At 28.9% G+C, this 15,987-nt stretch overlaps 1 protein-coding gene across 1 annotated transcript; it reads left to right on the top strand.

The window, feature by feature from the left end:
* Positions 1-4,650: 4,650 nt before the first annotated feature.
* On the top strand, positions 4,651-8,841 carry LOC101505397 (U2 small nuclear ribonucleoprotein B'' 2). The gene is made up of 5 exons (XM_004490625.4): positions 4,651-4,809; positions 5,804-5,976; positions 6,423-6,516; positions 7,918-7,994; positions 8,296-8,841. Exons 1-5 carry the CDS (start codon positions 4,737-4,739, stop codon positions 8,569-8,571), a joined length of 693 nt encoding a protein of 230 aa, XP_004490682.1. The 5' UTR covers positions 4,651-4,736; the 3' UTR covers positions 8,572-8,841.
* Positions 8,842-15,987: the final 7,146 nt, after the last annotated feature.

Raw genomic sequence — 15,987 nt, 5'->3', positions numbered from 1 at the left:
TATTCACACTTGAAAGATACTACTAGGTTTGTCGTCAACCGTCTTTAAATTCTTTTAAAGTTTTTGTAAAACTTTAATATTTCGGCCATTTATTTTTTTGTCGACCTTTGAATTCACGCAGTTTCCTTTCAATGCAATTTACATGAATTATTTTCAAAGCTTTCATTTTACATTGTCATGATTTACCCATTTTCCCTCGTTTAATGTTTTAATTTTCTTAAACTTTATGTCTTTTAAATTAAAAATATTTAATTCTTCACAATTTAATCTTTTATATTTTAAAATATTAACAATGTTATACTTTTTTTATAAATATTAATTAAAAATTTTAAACAAAACTCATAAAATTAATTATTATCTTCAATATAATGCAAAATTTCATCAAACTTATAATTCAAATCTTTAAATAAATTATATTTTCTTTCTTTATATTTTTAAATTTTTATAATAAAATTAAATAAAAGACTAAATCAGTTCGAATCCAAAATATATATTTAATTTACCAATTTTAATATTTACAAATTGAATTAGATCTAACAGATTATTTAAATTTTACTTTATTTATAAAGTATTTGTTTTTTAAGCTGTTAATCTATAAATTTAAAAAAAAAATAAAAGAGATCTGATCACAATTGTGACATAATCTCAAACAAACGGAAAGTTATACACTACAATATGTTAATTACACGGTGGTATTATTATTATTATTATTATTATTATTATTTTAAGAATTAATATTAAAGTATTTAATTATTTTGTGTTAGAGCATTTATTGTTATTATACGAAGGCATGTGGTGCAGGGTCTACGTGGATGTGCCATGTGGATAAAATATTGTTGATGGAATAAGTTTTATTAGATATAGATATTATAGATAAATAGATAGTAAAATAGTTATTCTTTTTATATATCAATACATATCAATTTATAATTATGATTTACTAAATCATAATTTGAGATTACTATATTGTGAGTCAAAAAAATATGACCATATTTGATATTTATGTCATTACAACTTTTTGAATTTTACAATGAAGAATTTAATATGTAATTTCTTTAACCATTATATTTGATTTAACTTTTTGTATGTTTTATTCCAAATTTAATCAAAATAATTTTAATATATTACTCAGTTTTTAAATCTTTAATCCTTTCAGACATGTTTGAAAAAATTTCTTTTATTTATTGTAGAAAAAAAATAAATATGTGATGAAAATTATTCAATATCAATATATTTAATATATTGTCATAATTGACTCATTTCTTAGTGTTTAATTCCTTCCATGAACATCTCAAGCCATCTCAAATAGCCTATTGCAAAGACTTGCTTTATAGGCAAGCTTTCAAATTATAATGGCCACCAATATCAATCGTTCTCTTTGTTTTATAATTACAATTTTGTGCATTGCTTATGACGTGGCTTCAGGTAACAAATTAACTTCATTACTTACAATGATACACTGTGCATCTTAATCTTGTTGCATCATGGATTTTAGATCGTTGTTTTCCGCAGTATTTAAAAGTTAGGTGTTACCAATTTTGAAATTAGTGAAATATATTTATGATGATAGTATGTGTAATGGTGATTGAAATTAATGACATTTTGATTAGTTGATGCAGGAAGAATTAATTTAACTAATTCAAATCCTGTTTGCTCCGAGTATGCTGCGTGTCCAGGTAGTAGTCTACAGTGTTGCATGATATGTTCAAACATGGGCTATCGTGGAAAGTGTCAAGGAACTAAATGTTGTTGTGAGGGTAGCTACTTTATGCAACATAGTAGTACTTTTGCATTGTGTCAACGTTTGTAGAAGTGTATCTCAATTATTCCAATAAAAACCAGTTTGAAATAAATATGATAATTTATTTTAAATAATGTGCTCCATGTTGTATTAGCAAAAATGAAGAGACCTGTTATATTTCACTTTAGGCCTTCAATAAACACTAATTTTTATTATTATAACCTTAATCATTATTAATATATTTTATGTCATCTTCATTTATTTCACACATATAATGTGACAAAATGGAAAAATAAATTAATCTCTTATACTGAACAATTATTTCTTTATGTTTTATGGTCCAATACAACATACTTTTTTTTAGTTGACCATTTTCTCTTAAATCTATTTCAATACGAATACTATTATATTTTGGACGACCTTTGATTTGACTGTACACTTCATTTTCTCATAGTTGCACGCTAAATCTCTTGAATAGAGAGGCTAATAAACTACAAAAGAAACACTAATTTGTGGCCAAATTCAAAAGCTTTGTGGTTGTCAAAAGATCCTCACAAATTACTGAAAAAAATTCATTAATTGTAAAATCCAAATCTATTGGTATTACTGGGCTGAAAAGTCCCATAGATACTTTGTGAGAGTTTTTTTGACACAAAATATCTTGTTGAGTTTTGTGAGGGCTTAAGTGCCCCAAATTTGGTTACGAAACAAATTTGTCAAAATTTAGCCGCCACAATTTGTCGCTGCTTAGACGGTCGTTACCCTCTTATTTCCTATATATATCGCACTTCATTCTTCTCTTTTTTTTCTTTTTTCATTTCTCACTTCTTTTTCTCTACCTTCTCTCTAAAAATTCACTTCTCATTTTCTCCTTTCATTTATTACTTCTATCTGTTTTCAATATTTTTTTCTTTAGTTTTTCACTACTTTCTCTAGACTATATTATTCTCTCCATGTTATCTACTATGTTTATGTATTTGAAATAATTTTTTCAATTTGATTTTTTTCAAGATTGTTTTTGCTATTCTAATTTTTTTTACATTTTTAAAAAATAATGGTTATGTGTGATGATTTTAATTGTCAGAAATGTAATTTTTTTAAACCTTGCCACAAAGTTGTTACAAATAACTATTTTTTATTTTATTTTATATCAGGCAGACTTTGTGAGAGCCTAGACACCCACAAATTTGTCAGTGTTTAGACCCTCACAAATTCTTTGCCAATTTTTTTTAAAAAAAGATGAACTAGTGAGGATCTACTCCGTCACAAACTGATGATTTGTTGTTGTTTTTGTAGTTTTGTGAGGACTATTGGCCGTCACAAAGTACCGAATTTCTTGTAGTGATATCATTCGTCTTGCACAACTACAAATTGATCCTAAGCTACAATGAATACAATTCGTAACTTGTACACAATCATACAGTAGTTAAAAATACAATGCGAGTTAGCTGCTATGACATGTGAACATGTAACATGTAGTGCTTGATATTTGTCACAAACACATCATATTTTGTCCAGATCGACCATACAAGTACATGCACGTCTCCTATCTCGTGGATTGATAACTTCTGCAACCAAAAATTTGCCTGTGATGCCAATCAAATTGGTGAATTTGGTGGGTGTTAGTCTTTTGAAGTTGTTTCTCAATGTCCTTTGTTAGATTTTCTGAGTAATTGTTGTTTGATCTTATCATTGGTTCTGTTTTCCCTCGTCTCCTTACAAATAGTTCACCCAATTTGAAAATTTATTGCTTGAACCAATGTTGTGATTAGAAGATTTTGTGTTCCGTTCATTACAAAATTAATGGACTTGGTAAGGTTGGTTGTCACGTGACCCCACCACCTCTCTATCGTATACCTAAGTCTATTTTTCTTTTGCGATACTATCGATCCACCTCGCTACCTCTCAGTCACACAAAGAAATATCTTTGTAGTAATAATCGAAAAAACGGCTTAATATTGAATATATAATATAAATAGTTTGAATGATAAACAATTGTTAAGAGTATGTAGGCTTCACCAACATGCACCTCAAGAAGGGGTCGTAACTTTTTTGCACCCATAAAGAGACCATATGCTAAGACCTACTCAATTGTGTGATAAATTGTTCCTCCTTTTCATATCATAATTAAAATATGAGAGATAAATAGATAATAGATGGTGTATTAGTAAACTACTTATTATTATTATTATTATTATTATTATTATTATTATTATTATTATTATTATTTATTAAATTTATGATAATTAAGAAATTATAATTTATGAGTCAAAATTCTAAATAATTTATAATAGGATAAACTACCATTTTAGACCTTAAAAGTATGAAATTGTTATTTTAATCACTAACTCGATAAAAAAACTCAAGTTAATTATTAAATCATCAAAATAATTCTTGAAATATGCAACTTACTATCGTAAAAGTCATTAAAAAATACAATTTATTATTATAATAATTATCAATTTAAATTTTTGTTGAGTCAGATGTGAAAATGACAATGTCTTATTTTTTTTAAATACTAAAATAATTTTTATCCGTTTATAATATAGAACAGATATGATATTGTTATGGTTTGTTATCTACGTGTTCCGTAGAAAAAGAGTTATAAAATAATCGTATTCAATCAAATAAATAAATAATACGTTGAAAAATGTATCACTGCCGTCCTAAAAATTAACCCTAAACATGGCTCTAAACTTCGAGAACTATTACTAAAAAAAAAAATACTGTTCCGACAGAGATATTTCCAAAATAATTAAAATAATCCTGTAAAAAAATAAAATGATGAAGATATTAAACTAATCCACGGAGAAGTGTATTAGTAAAAACAGTGGGTGCTAATAGTAGAACTATAAGGAATTAATTAGAATGAGCCAAGCCCACCCAATGAATTTTGAATTTGGATGAAAAAGCCCGAAAGCGAAGTCTGGAACATTGGTGTGATATACGCTAGGGCTCACACCGCTAACAGGTCTTTCTTCTTCCATCAGAAAGGATGCTTTCAGGGGACATACCTCCAAATCAAACCATTTACGTTAAGAATCTCAATGAGAAGGTTAAGAAAGAAGGTAACTTGCTTTCACACCATTTACATTCACATCTTTGCTTAGTTTTTTTACTTCAATTTTACATTTACAACTGTTTTTTGTGATTTTGAAGCTTTTTTCGAGGTTGCAGCCCTTCCTTATTTAATTTGGTAGCTTGAGTTTTTTGCCTTAAAACTTCAATTAGGTTATAATTAGGATAGCTTTGGATTTGGGTTAGGAGCTGTGATAAATGATAATGATATGCTGGATATTTTTAGATTAATATGTAGTCAAATTTATTTTAATTGGACTGGACATTTCTGAGTTCGACAACATTGAAGTTAATTTCAATGTAGTCAAATTAATATATGTGTATGGATCAAATTATACTGGTGTAATTCTTGGGTGATGTTATATCATTGAATAGCTTTTTACTAGATATTTGTATTATGAAATTCTTAACTGGATTGGAAGTTTATATTGCATTTAAATTTTTTTACGTTAATGTAACATTATTTGAAATGTCATTGAGATAAATATAGATTAACGTTTTATGCACTTTTATTAAATGATGTTAGTCTTGACATATGATAGTGGACTTGGCCCTATTTTGTTTGTATGAACAAATTATTTCTATAACAAACTGTAAAATAAGGTCAAATTGTTTTTCATATAAACTATAAGTTGTTTTCATAAGATATCCTAAAGAGATTATGCAAATAAAAGCTGAAAAAAACTTATGGACATGTCAAAAGCTCTGCCAAACAGTCTCACAAGTGCTTATGTCAATAGATAAGCTCAAATAAGTCAATCTAAACTGGCCCTTCACCTTTGATCCCCATACATAGTGGACTTGTTTGGTCTTTGCTCATGATTTTCCATTTCAGATATTGTAATTGGATTTTCTTCTTTGCTGGTCTTGTGGTTATTTTTTATTTTATTAAACAAAATTAAATTAAATGACTTTGATGTTGATACTATGATATAAATAATATAGCATTGTGATTTATGTTCTGTTTTGCTGTCTCTGTGGCAGAGTTGAAGAGATCTCTGTACTGCTTATTCTCTCAATATGGCAGGATTTTGGATATTGTAGCTCTAAAGACACCCAAGCTTCGAGGACAGGCTTGGGTTTGTTTTAGTGAAGTAACGTCTGCCAGTAATGCAGTGCGACAGATGCAAAACTTCCCATTTTATGAAAAACCTATGGTATTCAAGTTATACTGCCTATACTTGTTAATTTCTGTACAGTTTGTTCATAAATCTATCGTGTTTCATGTCTTTTTTGGGAACCTTCTCTTGTTGCCTGCTCAACTTACTAATTTTGAATCTTGTAATTTCTCTCCATCATGGTTTTATGTTCATGCCAAATATAGCTGCTTATAACAATTCTTATTTAAATATATGTTTCAACTTTCTTTGGTCCAAACATCTATTGTCCTGTATGCAGTATGTTATTTAGCAAGATTTTTTAATTAAATATTATGTTATAATATTCTTCGATCCAAATATCTATTGTCCCATAGGCAGTATGTTCATTCTCAAGAATAAGATTGAAATATCTCTTGTTCTTTAAGCTACTTGGTATTTTGTTTAGTCTATTATCTCATGATTATATGCTTCTAAAAGCTTTTTGTATAAATAATATGGTGCAGCGAATTCAATATGCAAAATCAAAGTCAGATTGTATTGCTAAAGAAGAGGGAAGTTATGTTCCAAGGGAGAAGAAAAAGAAAATAGAGGAGAAAGGTGAATAATAGTCATTTGTGTTTTTCTTTCAATTCAAACTATAGTCTTCCTTATTTTTTCGAATTCTGTTTTTGGACTCTTGCATGACGAAATTACCATTATCATTTGTTCCTTTGAAGTGGTTATGTCAGTTTGCAATGACTGAACGGTCATATATAATGAGATTTTAGCATTCCAAGACTAGTCATTAGAACCAGAAATGACCCTCAAAATGTTTTGAAAGCTATAACGTTCCTTTAGTCTTTGTTTGGGATTTGTGAGTTGGGAGAGAAAAGGAGGGGAGAGCTTTGGGGGGAAGGTAGGAAAAAGAGGGGAATCCCCCACCTTGTTTGGGAGTTTGTGTTTGGAGGGGAGGAGAAGAGAAGGCCTATGAGTGGTGTTTTCTTTATTTTGGGAGTATTATAAAAGTGACAGGATTTGAAAAAGTTTTAAAACCCCTCCAAAACACTCCAAAGCCATCTCTCAATTCATTTTGAGTTCCTCCATATTGGGGGGGTTTTAGTCCTATGAAATAAAATAAACCCGAAGACTAGGTGGGAGCTATCTTCCTTTCCCCCTCCTAACTCTCAAACAAAGCCGTAGGGCGCATTTCAGGCACAATAAGATTATAAAACAGGCATAATAGTACAAAACTAATACTCGAGTCACAACAGATACTCTAACTGTGTGACTATGTTAGACAGAGGGAGGGGAGGAAGGAGGGGTATGTTATCTCATGGTTTATTGAGTAACAAATATTTAGAGTTTTGTCCCTTACGGCTATACCTCATCTCTAGTTTTGTTAAATGCAGCTGACCAAGCTTTTTGAGCTAGCCTATAATTAGGTCTGGTATGGTAAGCCAAGAACTGGTTATCAAACTGGTTCAATGTACCAGTCCTGTTCATTTTGTCTGATACCCATCTAGCTTGGTTCAGTCTGGTCAGTGAAATAAACCGTGACCAATCTTACCTATCATCATTGGATTACATCTTGCTAAAGATAACGTGATTGAAAAATTCTGTTACTAGGTTACTGTTTAATGTGATGTTAACCCTCTAGTAATCAATATATCATGGTTGTACTTGTAATTAAGTATTTGGCATGTGCATGTGTCTCATGCATCAATTTTCTCTCCCCCCAAAAACAAATCCACCTCATATTCGCTCGAGAACTGGTCTAGCTACTCAGTGTTCATAAATTAGTTGTACTGTTGCTCATTGTGAACATTTTTAAGAAAGCAATGTCAAAACATCAAATTTTGGATGTCAATTGTTAAAATGTATATACTATATAGTTTAAATATGCCTTCCATCGTCACTTTCTGATCATGTTGCTTTTAAGAATCAATGGTAGTTCTTTTATTTACTTGAAAGCGATTTCTCATTTTGTTTTATTTGTTTGACTTTATTTTGCCTGTTCAGCTGAGAAAAAGAGGCATGAAACGCCACAATCTTCCGTGCCTAATGGAACACATGGTGCAAGTAATGGCGGCCCAACAGTAAGTTCCTTTAATCTATGTTGATTATAATGCCTGATTTTCTCTCCAGTAAAAACTTCTGCTCTAGATTGTAAAGAGCTTACAAGTTCTGATATAGCAAGCATCGTGAACTGATTTCTCCCTCTTCTTTGATAAATTGAGTCATCGTGAGCATTAAAGAAACAAGAATGGCGATTCTTGTCAATATTTCTTCAATTTAACTCTAAGTCTGTGGATATGATAGTAATGTTGAATTTCATGTGCTTATCTTGATATACTGTTTCATGCAACTAACACATGATATGTATTCTTATATCTGCAGGCCTCATTCCGTCCGGGGTCTGGTGCCCAAGAAGCAGTTGCTCCTAACAATATTTTGTTCATAGAGAATTTGCCTTACGAAACTACCGGTAGGATGCTTGAAATGCTCTTTGAACAATACCCGGGTTTTAAGGAAGTGCGCTTGATTGAAGCAAAGCCAGGTATCGCCTTCGTAGATTTTGAAGATGATGTGCAATCATCAATGGCAATGCAGGCTCTTCAAGGCTTCAAAATTACCCCTCAAAATCCTATGATTATAAACTTTGCTAAGAAGTAACTAATTGATTTTTCTGTATTCGAAGTAAATTTTGCTCACCGAATTATTGGTGTAGGCCTTTTTAAAAAACCAATTGCAGAAGTTGTAAGTTTACAGGAAGTTAGATAAAAGTAGACAGAAAGTGAGAAATCTACCACATGTGGGAAAAATTGAGAGTGTTCGGTATAATTATGTCTATTGATTGTATGTGGTTTATTTTTATTTTCTCTGTATAACATGTATTAGTTTACTTTGTAAACATGTGCTTGGTATTTCAAAGCTTTTTAACGACATGAATGAAATGCTATAAGTATTTTTTCCATCAAAATTAAAAACTTTCAGTTTTCAATTGGAGTATAGCTTTTGACTGGATCAACAAACCTGATTACTTTTCATGATTTTGAATCAACAGAAGCACCGATTGGCTTTAAAATTGTAGTTTTTCTCTTGTTTCTTCTGACGTGTATTTTTTTTACACTTTTTGATTGAGTTTCAGAGATTAATTTTTTAGGATACTTCTATGACTTTTGTCTACGAATATTTGTCTAATTATAATATTTTCCCACGAATGACTGCAGTCCTCTATGTAAGAAAAATCAGTTCATTGTATCAAGTATTAGTATTTCTTTTCTGCAATTGTTGAAAATTGATTTTGAAGGTTGAACAAGACCGTCAGCTTAATTTTCACTACCAATACAAGTAGATAGCTTGGGGGAATAATTGTCACCACACAATAAATTACAATATAATTACTAATTGTGTACTTGAATATTGAGTATTGATGCAGGAACTTACATTCACTAGTTTTTCTAGTTTTTAATTTACAATATAATTAAAAAAGTATACGCATTTTGCACCCATTTTTGAAATTTCTTATGAAATGTCTTCGGAAACTTTTATTTAAAAAGAGATATCCCCGTGAAATTATTCTTAAATAGTAATTTTTTAGGATTAGACCTCAAGCGCAAAAAAAAAAAAAAAAAGAAAAGAAAAACAGATTAGATCTATTTAAAATGAAGAATTTCTTTATTTTAGAAAACAAAATGCAATAACAATTATTGATGGTCAAATTAATTGTTGATATTATTTATTTATAATGACTAATTATAAGTAGGTATAATATCAACTATTAATTTAATTATTTTATCACCTAAAACTCAACAATTGTAAGGTAGCCAATTCGAACACTCGAGAAGAACTTAAACTTAACAATATTCACTCATACCGTGAAAGTCTATCCAGTCCTAATCTTCTCCGGTACGTCACATGCTACACTTCATCTTCTAGAATATATTTTGCATAGTAAGATTGCATAACAAATTGGATCAATCTAATTGCAACAGATCAATTTTACACCTTTGGCCTTTTTCTATTTCTTCCTTTTATCCCATCTTTTCAACTATTCCCGCGTTGAAAATGCAAAAAGGTGCCTAACTTCGCCTTCATGGCAATGATAATGATATTTTCAACCACTAAAACCTTGTATGACTGACTATATAACAAAATAAAAATAATATAATTATTTAAAAATTGGTAACTTTAGTTTAAATTTTAAATAAAATTTATTAATAATTTATATATTATTTTTATTTTAAAAGAATATACAGTATTTTACTTCATTTCAATTTGAATTGATTTTGTCATTTTCTTATTTTATCAATTCGCTATAACGTTAACTATATTGATCAATATGAATTTTATTTTGACGAAAAAAAAATGTTGATGTTACAATCTTCATATCAAATCTTTCATAATTTATTGTAGGTTTTGCCCAAGACTTGGTTGATGATTGGCTAAATGTTATAAATATTGAAATCAAAACTATGTAGATTATAATTTTAGTGGTATTTGTCTTTCAAACTCTATTCTTCAAACTAGATTTAGTTAATCAAATCCAGTTTTTATTTTGACTAATTGCTTTTTTGGCATCATTGTTTCTAGAGGGTTGAGTTGGGTCGGTTATAACAAAATTCGATACCCGATCCAATTGATTATATTTGGATTGAGTTAAGTTCTAAATTCATATTTTTTCATTTAATCCGAATTGAATCGACTCGGTCAAGAATGAGTTGGGTTGACGGGTTAAACATTAAGAATAACCTATTTTTTATTTTACGGAAAAATTTATTGAATGAAAATATATTTAATATTTGAATATTCTCAAAAACTATAAAATTTCAATTATATCATTCATTTCTCTAAAAAAGCCAATAACCTCTTATACAAAAAAAAAAAAAAAATCAACAATCTTCAAATGCATAAATAAATTCAACAATAGTGAATTAATAAAATATGAAAATTTATCAATTCTAAGCAATATCAACTTCAAGTTCAAGCATTTAACAAGTTTCTCAAAGTATGGAAGATAACAATTGAGAATCTGCAAAAACAAATATCAATAATAAAAGTGAGGAGATAAAGAAGGAGAAATGATAAATAAGTAAAATATGCATGAAACAAAACAATAAGAAGTACCTTAAGATGTAGTAGTGATTGTGTTAAGCTCAGCAGCAGTCACCCCCAACATCATTTGAAACTAATTCAGACAACTCTAAAATTTTAAATACAATACACAATCTCATTAGCACACCAAATGATTAAAAGAATAAACAAAAATGAAGAGAAATCAATTTAAAAGTTAAAATAAAACATTCGTACTCGACTCAATCTTTTGTACTTCAACCAACTCAGCTGCTAAATCAATTTTCTTAAGAGATTTGATCCAATTTTGGGGACAAATCAAAACTTCAACAGTAGTGGCATTTAATGAACTACAAAATGAATCGAGGGTTCAACCTCCTGTACTAAACGGCGACTCAAATGATACAGTAGACACTAGAATATACAAATTCATCATAAGTATTGCATAAGCTTTAATTTTGCTCATAAATAGTATTTAACTCAAAAAATTTATATTTAACAATGTAAAAAAATTTAAACTAAATTCATCATAAGTATAAGCTTTCAGTTCATACCTTCACTATGTAAAACTATAACAAAATATAAAATTTAAAAAGAAGAAGAAGAAGAAGAAGAAGAAGGGCCGATGGGTTCAAATAATTGAACCCAAAAAAAAGTTATAACTAATAACTAGGTCGGATCGACGAGTTCAAATAATTGAACCCATTACTCGAACCAAATATAAGTAGTTTTCAACGGGTTGGGTCGGGTTGGACCCGAAAAAAGATATAATATTGTGGTAAAATATAAAATATGAGTTAATAATGTTTCATGGACACTCAAGAATGTCCATCCATCCTATGAACATTTGACATTATTTATTGAGTCACTCAAAAAATAATAATAAATTCAACTACAAAAAAAAAAATACAACTCACCTTTGTTTCTCTCTCCCTTTGACATCGTCACATTCGCACTCAACACAAAACCTCATGTAGGTTTGAGTTTAAACACCGAAATATCACTTTATTTATTTAGGTTTGTAATTTGTCGTCGCAAAACTGTCGTGAGTTTTGATTTAGACGTTGTTGTTGAAATAAGAAATTTCTACAAACATCATGTTTTTATACTTCCTAATCATATTTAATTCGTTTATAATATAAATTTGATGTGATTAATAATATACTTTTTGATTTATCGTTTTTCTTACTTTGGATGTTAATGTATATTTGAATCTTAACAAGTTTTTTAATATGTATGATATATAAAAAGTTTTCTTAGCATGTATATCTACTCTTAATTAAGTTTTCCTACTTTAGTGTGATGTATTTGAGAAAGTAAGCTAATCATCATCAATATCATCAATATGCATAAATGATTTATTTTAGTAGATACATATATTTTATATAGAATATATAAGAACAATATAGACAATGGGTCGACCAAAACAAATTACATAAAATTATGTGTCAAACAACCAAAATGCAAGTACACTTTGATTTAATTTTTTCTTTGGTCAACAACATTGATTTTTTAAGTTTGTATAATTGATGCATAAGAAATAGTTCAGTTTCAAATACGAATAAGGCATGTAATTGAAATCAAAATATTGATTAGAAACAATGAAAAAATGAATGACATATAGAAGAGTGGTCTTCAAGTGACTCCATTTCAATGGTTGGTGAACATAAACACGCCAATGACATTTAATAGAGTTTTGCTACGTGAATTAGTTAGTATGTGTGACGAAGCTAATGCAGAATTTAGTGTAAGAATTAGAGTTGTTTAATTTACACTATTAGGTGTGTGTTTTTCTATGGGTTTATATATTAACATGTGTCCTTTAATGAAAATAATAGGTAGTCGTGTGGAATATTTGCTTAAGAGAGAATATATCATTGTTAAAATGATACTTGAAAAATTGTATCCCTAATAATGATGATGATGATGATGCTGAAGATTTATGTAGGATGTACATTAATTGTTTTTGCATTTTTTGTGTTCTATTACTACATATAACAAGGGTATAGTTGTGTAATAGTTTTAAGATGAAAATCTTGTTCGTGCAACTACTACCAATTATAATCAAAGAAATAATAATATCTAACTACATATTACAGGTTATGCAACTATTTTGCAGGTAAAACAAGTGATTTTGATGACATATTTGTATAATTTTTTTTTATAGATTTATATTGATTGTGTTTGTCATTATATTTGTGATATGTTACTTGAATGTGAGATAGATATAGGTTGTTGACAATTTATCATATCTCAACAATGTGCTTTCTATGTATTTATATGTGGACTAAAGTAGAGTGATTTTTACGTAAAAAGGTTAGTAGTAGCAGTCACATTTAATGTATATTAATGCATGAAAAACTTTTTATAATTAAGTTTTTACATAGTATAATACTTTTATGTTTGTTTAATGTTATTAGTTGGTTGACAGACTATACACTTTCATATTTGCAACTATCAATGAGGTTGAAGATAGATATATGCATTGCGTAAGTCAAATTTTTATAAGTAATGTTTTGTCATTGAACATCAAATGTTGATAAAACAAAATATGAATTTTCATCAGATGATTTTGGTCCTTGAGGATCAAATGAAAAACCTTAAAAAGTGTGATGCCAATCAAAGGGAAATGATCAAGCAAAGTGTACAAGAGGAGATAGACGAGTGGTAAGACAACTAAGTATTTTCAGGATACACAAGAAAATTTGAAAACTTGCAAATATACACATAGAAGTTAGACTAAAGATAAAACTAACTTATTTAACCTTATGAATCATGATAGGGTATACCATCATGAACCAAATTGTGGGTAGCCACAAACTATTGAAAGTCAATTTGAAAAATTAAAAGGGTTTCCCCGATGATAGATTTTCCACCACATTAATATCTAATGCTTTCAAACAAAATATTCATATCAACAATTGACAATTGAAATTTGAAAGAAAATACACATAAGCATGCATAAACGACTTTAGGGATTTTAGGAGACGATGAGAGAATTGGTGACAAGGTCATTCTTGAGAGAGATGTGTGTTGACTCTCTTTGTAACTTCTCATACTACTTTAAGTATTTTTCGATTATTTGTATAAACTAACATGAGCCTTACCAACATATTTTGTTGCACCAACTGCAACCATTGGACAACTTACTTCATATACTAAACCAAGAATTAGGCAAAAGTTGCCTATAAGGAGGGCTGCTTAATCCATAAAACAACTGTTTGCACCTATTTAAGCCATAAAATAATCACATGCTCAAAATAAAATTACTAAAACGATCCTTTGACACACCAGCAACTACCCATAATGCAAACAAACGCATAAACAAGATTACTCAATCAAGCTACTAAGTCCCTAAAACTATACCAAAATAGTCAACCAACACTTTCATTGAAGGAAACCTAGGATATTGTTTACCGTTGTTGTGTTGAACATCATGAATCACTTGCGGATTATGATATTTTGGATATATTTTGAAGTATAAACATCACTTAAAGTTTGGGACTGTGATATTTTGAATTATGGATATGGACATGATGTATTTTTTAGTTACAAATGATTTATGATTTCCCATTATTTCCATTTATGTTAAACTAGTAACATGTACGGGTGCAAAACATAATCAAACACGACCGACCCAGTTGGATATTTAAGCTTGCAAGCGAATTTCTTCGAATTGGTGGGTTGGGCGGGTGAAAATAAGAGTTTAGATGGGTCTATATGGTCGGGTTCGAATGGTTAATTTGGACTCATCGATACCCAAACCCAACCGAATTCATTATCATTATATTATATAGTATACATACAAAGTCGTAGGCATGCACACCACAAGCACACAATACACACGACTCAACTCAAGTTTTTATTTTATTTTTTGTAAAAAAAATCTTAATTATTGAATTGAAACCCTAGTCTATCTCATTTTCATCTCTCACTCCCAAACTCAACCGCATCACTCTCTCTCAAACTCTTGTTTATGTTGCTCACACATAGCCATAACCTCACACTGGTTGATGTATTCACCATCATCGTTGTTTCACCCTAGCCGCAAATGAAACATGCATTGAAAGCTATCTGTAACCTAAGTTTCATCTGAAACTTTTATCAAATCCTAACCCTCTAATCTCAAAAAAAAAATTATTCAATGTTTATCTTGAAAGATCGTTCTTTATTTTCCAACCCCTCAATGAATATTATTCTTTTGTGTTAGAGTTTGATCTTTTTTCACTAACATTTGGGACATCATATTTCCAATATGTTTATGTACTAATAATACAGAGGTTGCTCATATTTCTTTTCTTTGTTGAACATTCAGAGAAGGTTAGTTTATTAGGGTTTCTTTTAAGGTTTCTTAATGTATCTTTTAAGTTTTTAAGGTTGATTATTAACTTCTTTGTATTTTCTATTAATGTACCTTTTGAGTTTATTTGAACATAGTTACATAGATAGACACAAGTATGTGTTATTTGATAATTTTGAAGTAATATTATACTACTTTTGTTTATGATTCTTGTATAATTGTGTAATTTATCGTGAAGATTTTTTTCAATTGATAGTGTTTTCATCTGTAGTTTATGTAAATTTAGATTTATTAACTTTAGATTCGTAGTTATTTATGGATTTGTTTATTTGATATGTTTATTATTTTTAAGTAATCTTTAGGTAAATGTTTTAAGTAAGTTTATAGGTTAAGGTATTATGAATTCTTAAGATTGTAAGTTAGGTTTCTTGAATTTATGTTCATATTTGATCTATTTATTCTTTTCAGTTTTACTTTTTACTTTCAAGTTTGATTTGTTTATTTTTTTGTAGTTTTACATTCATGTTTGATTTGTTTATTCTTTTTAGTTTAACATTCATGTTTGACCAGTTTATTCTTTTTAGTTTTAGATTCATGTTTTATTTTTTATTCTTTTTAGTATTACATTCATATTTATATATATATATATATATATATATATATATATATATATATATATATATATATTTTCTGTGTATATAATATAAAAAAAATTT

The sequence above is a fragment of the Cicer arietinum genome, chromosome 2 (genome assembly GCF_000331145.2).
Source record: "Cicer arietinum cultivar CDC Frontier isolate Library 1 chromosome 2, Cicar.CDCFrontier_v2.0, whole genome shotgun sequence".
NCBI classification, from domain to species: Eukaryota; Viridiplantae; Streptophyta; class Magnoliopsida; order Fabales; family Fabaceae; genus Cicer; species Cicer arietinum.
This window is presented reverse-complemented; position numbering and strand designations above follow the sequence as displayed.

Bases quoted from the DNA above. Each gene is read 5' to 3' on its own strand.
- LOC101505397 (XM_004490625.4), top strand. From the start codon at position 4,737: ATGCTTTCAGGGGACATACCTCCAAATCAAACCATTTACGTTAAGAAT. The intron at 4,810-5,803 runs GTAACTTGCTTT...TCTCTGTGGCAG, and splicing joins TGAGAAGGTTAAGAAAGAAG to AGTTGAAGAGATCTCTGTAC. The intron at 7,995-8,295 runs GTAAGTTCCTTT...TTATATCTGCAG, and splicing joins CAAGTAATGGCGGCCCAACA to GCCTCATTCCGTCCGGGGTC.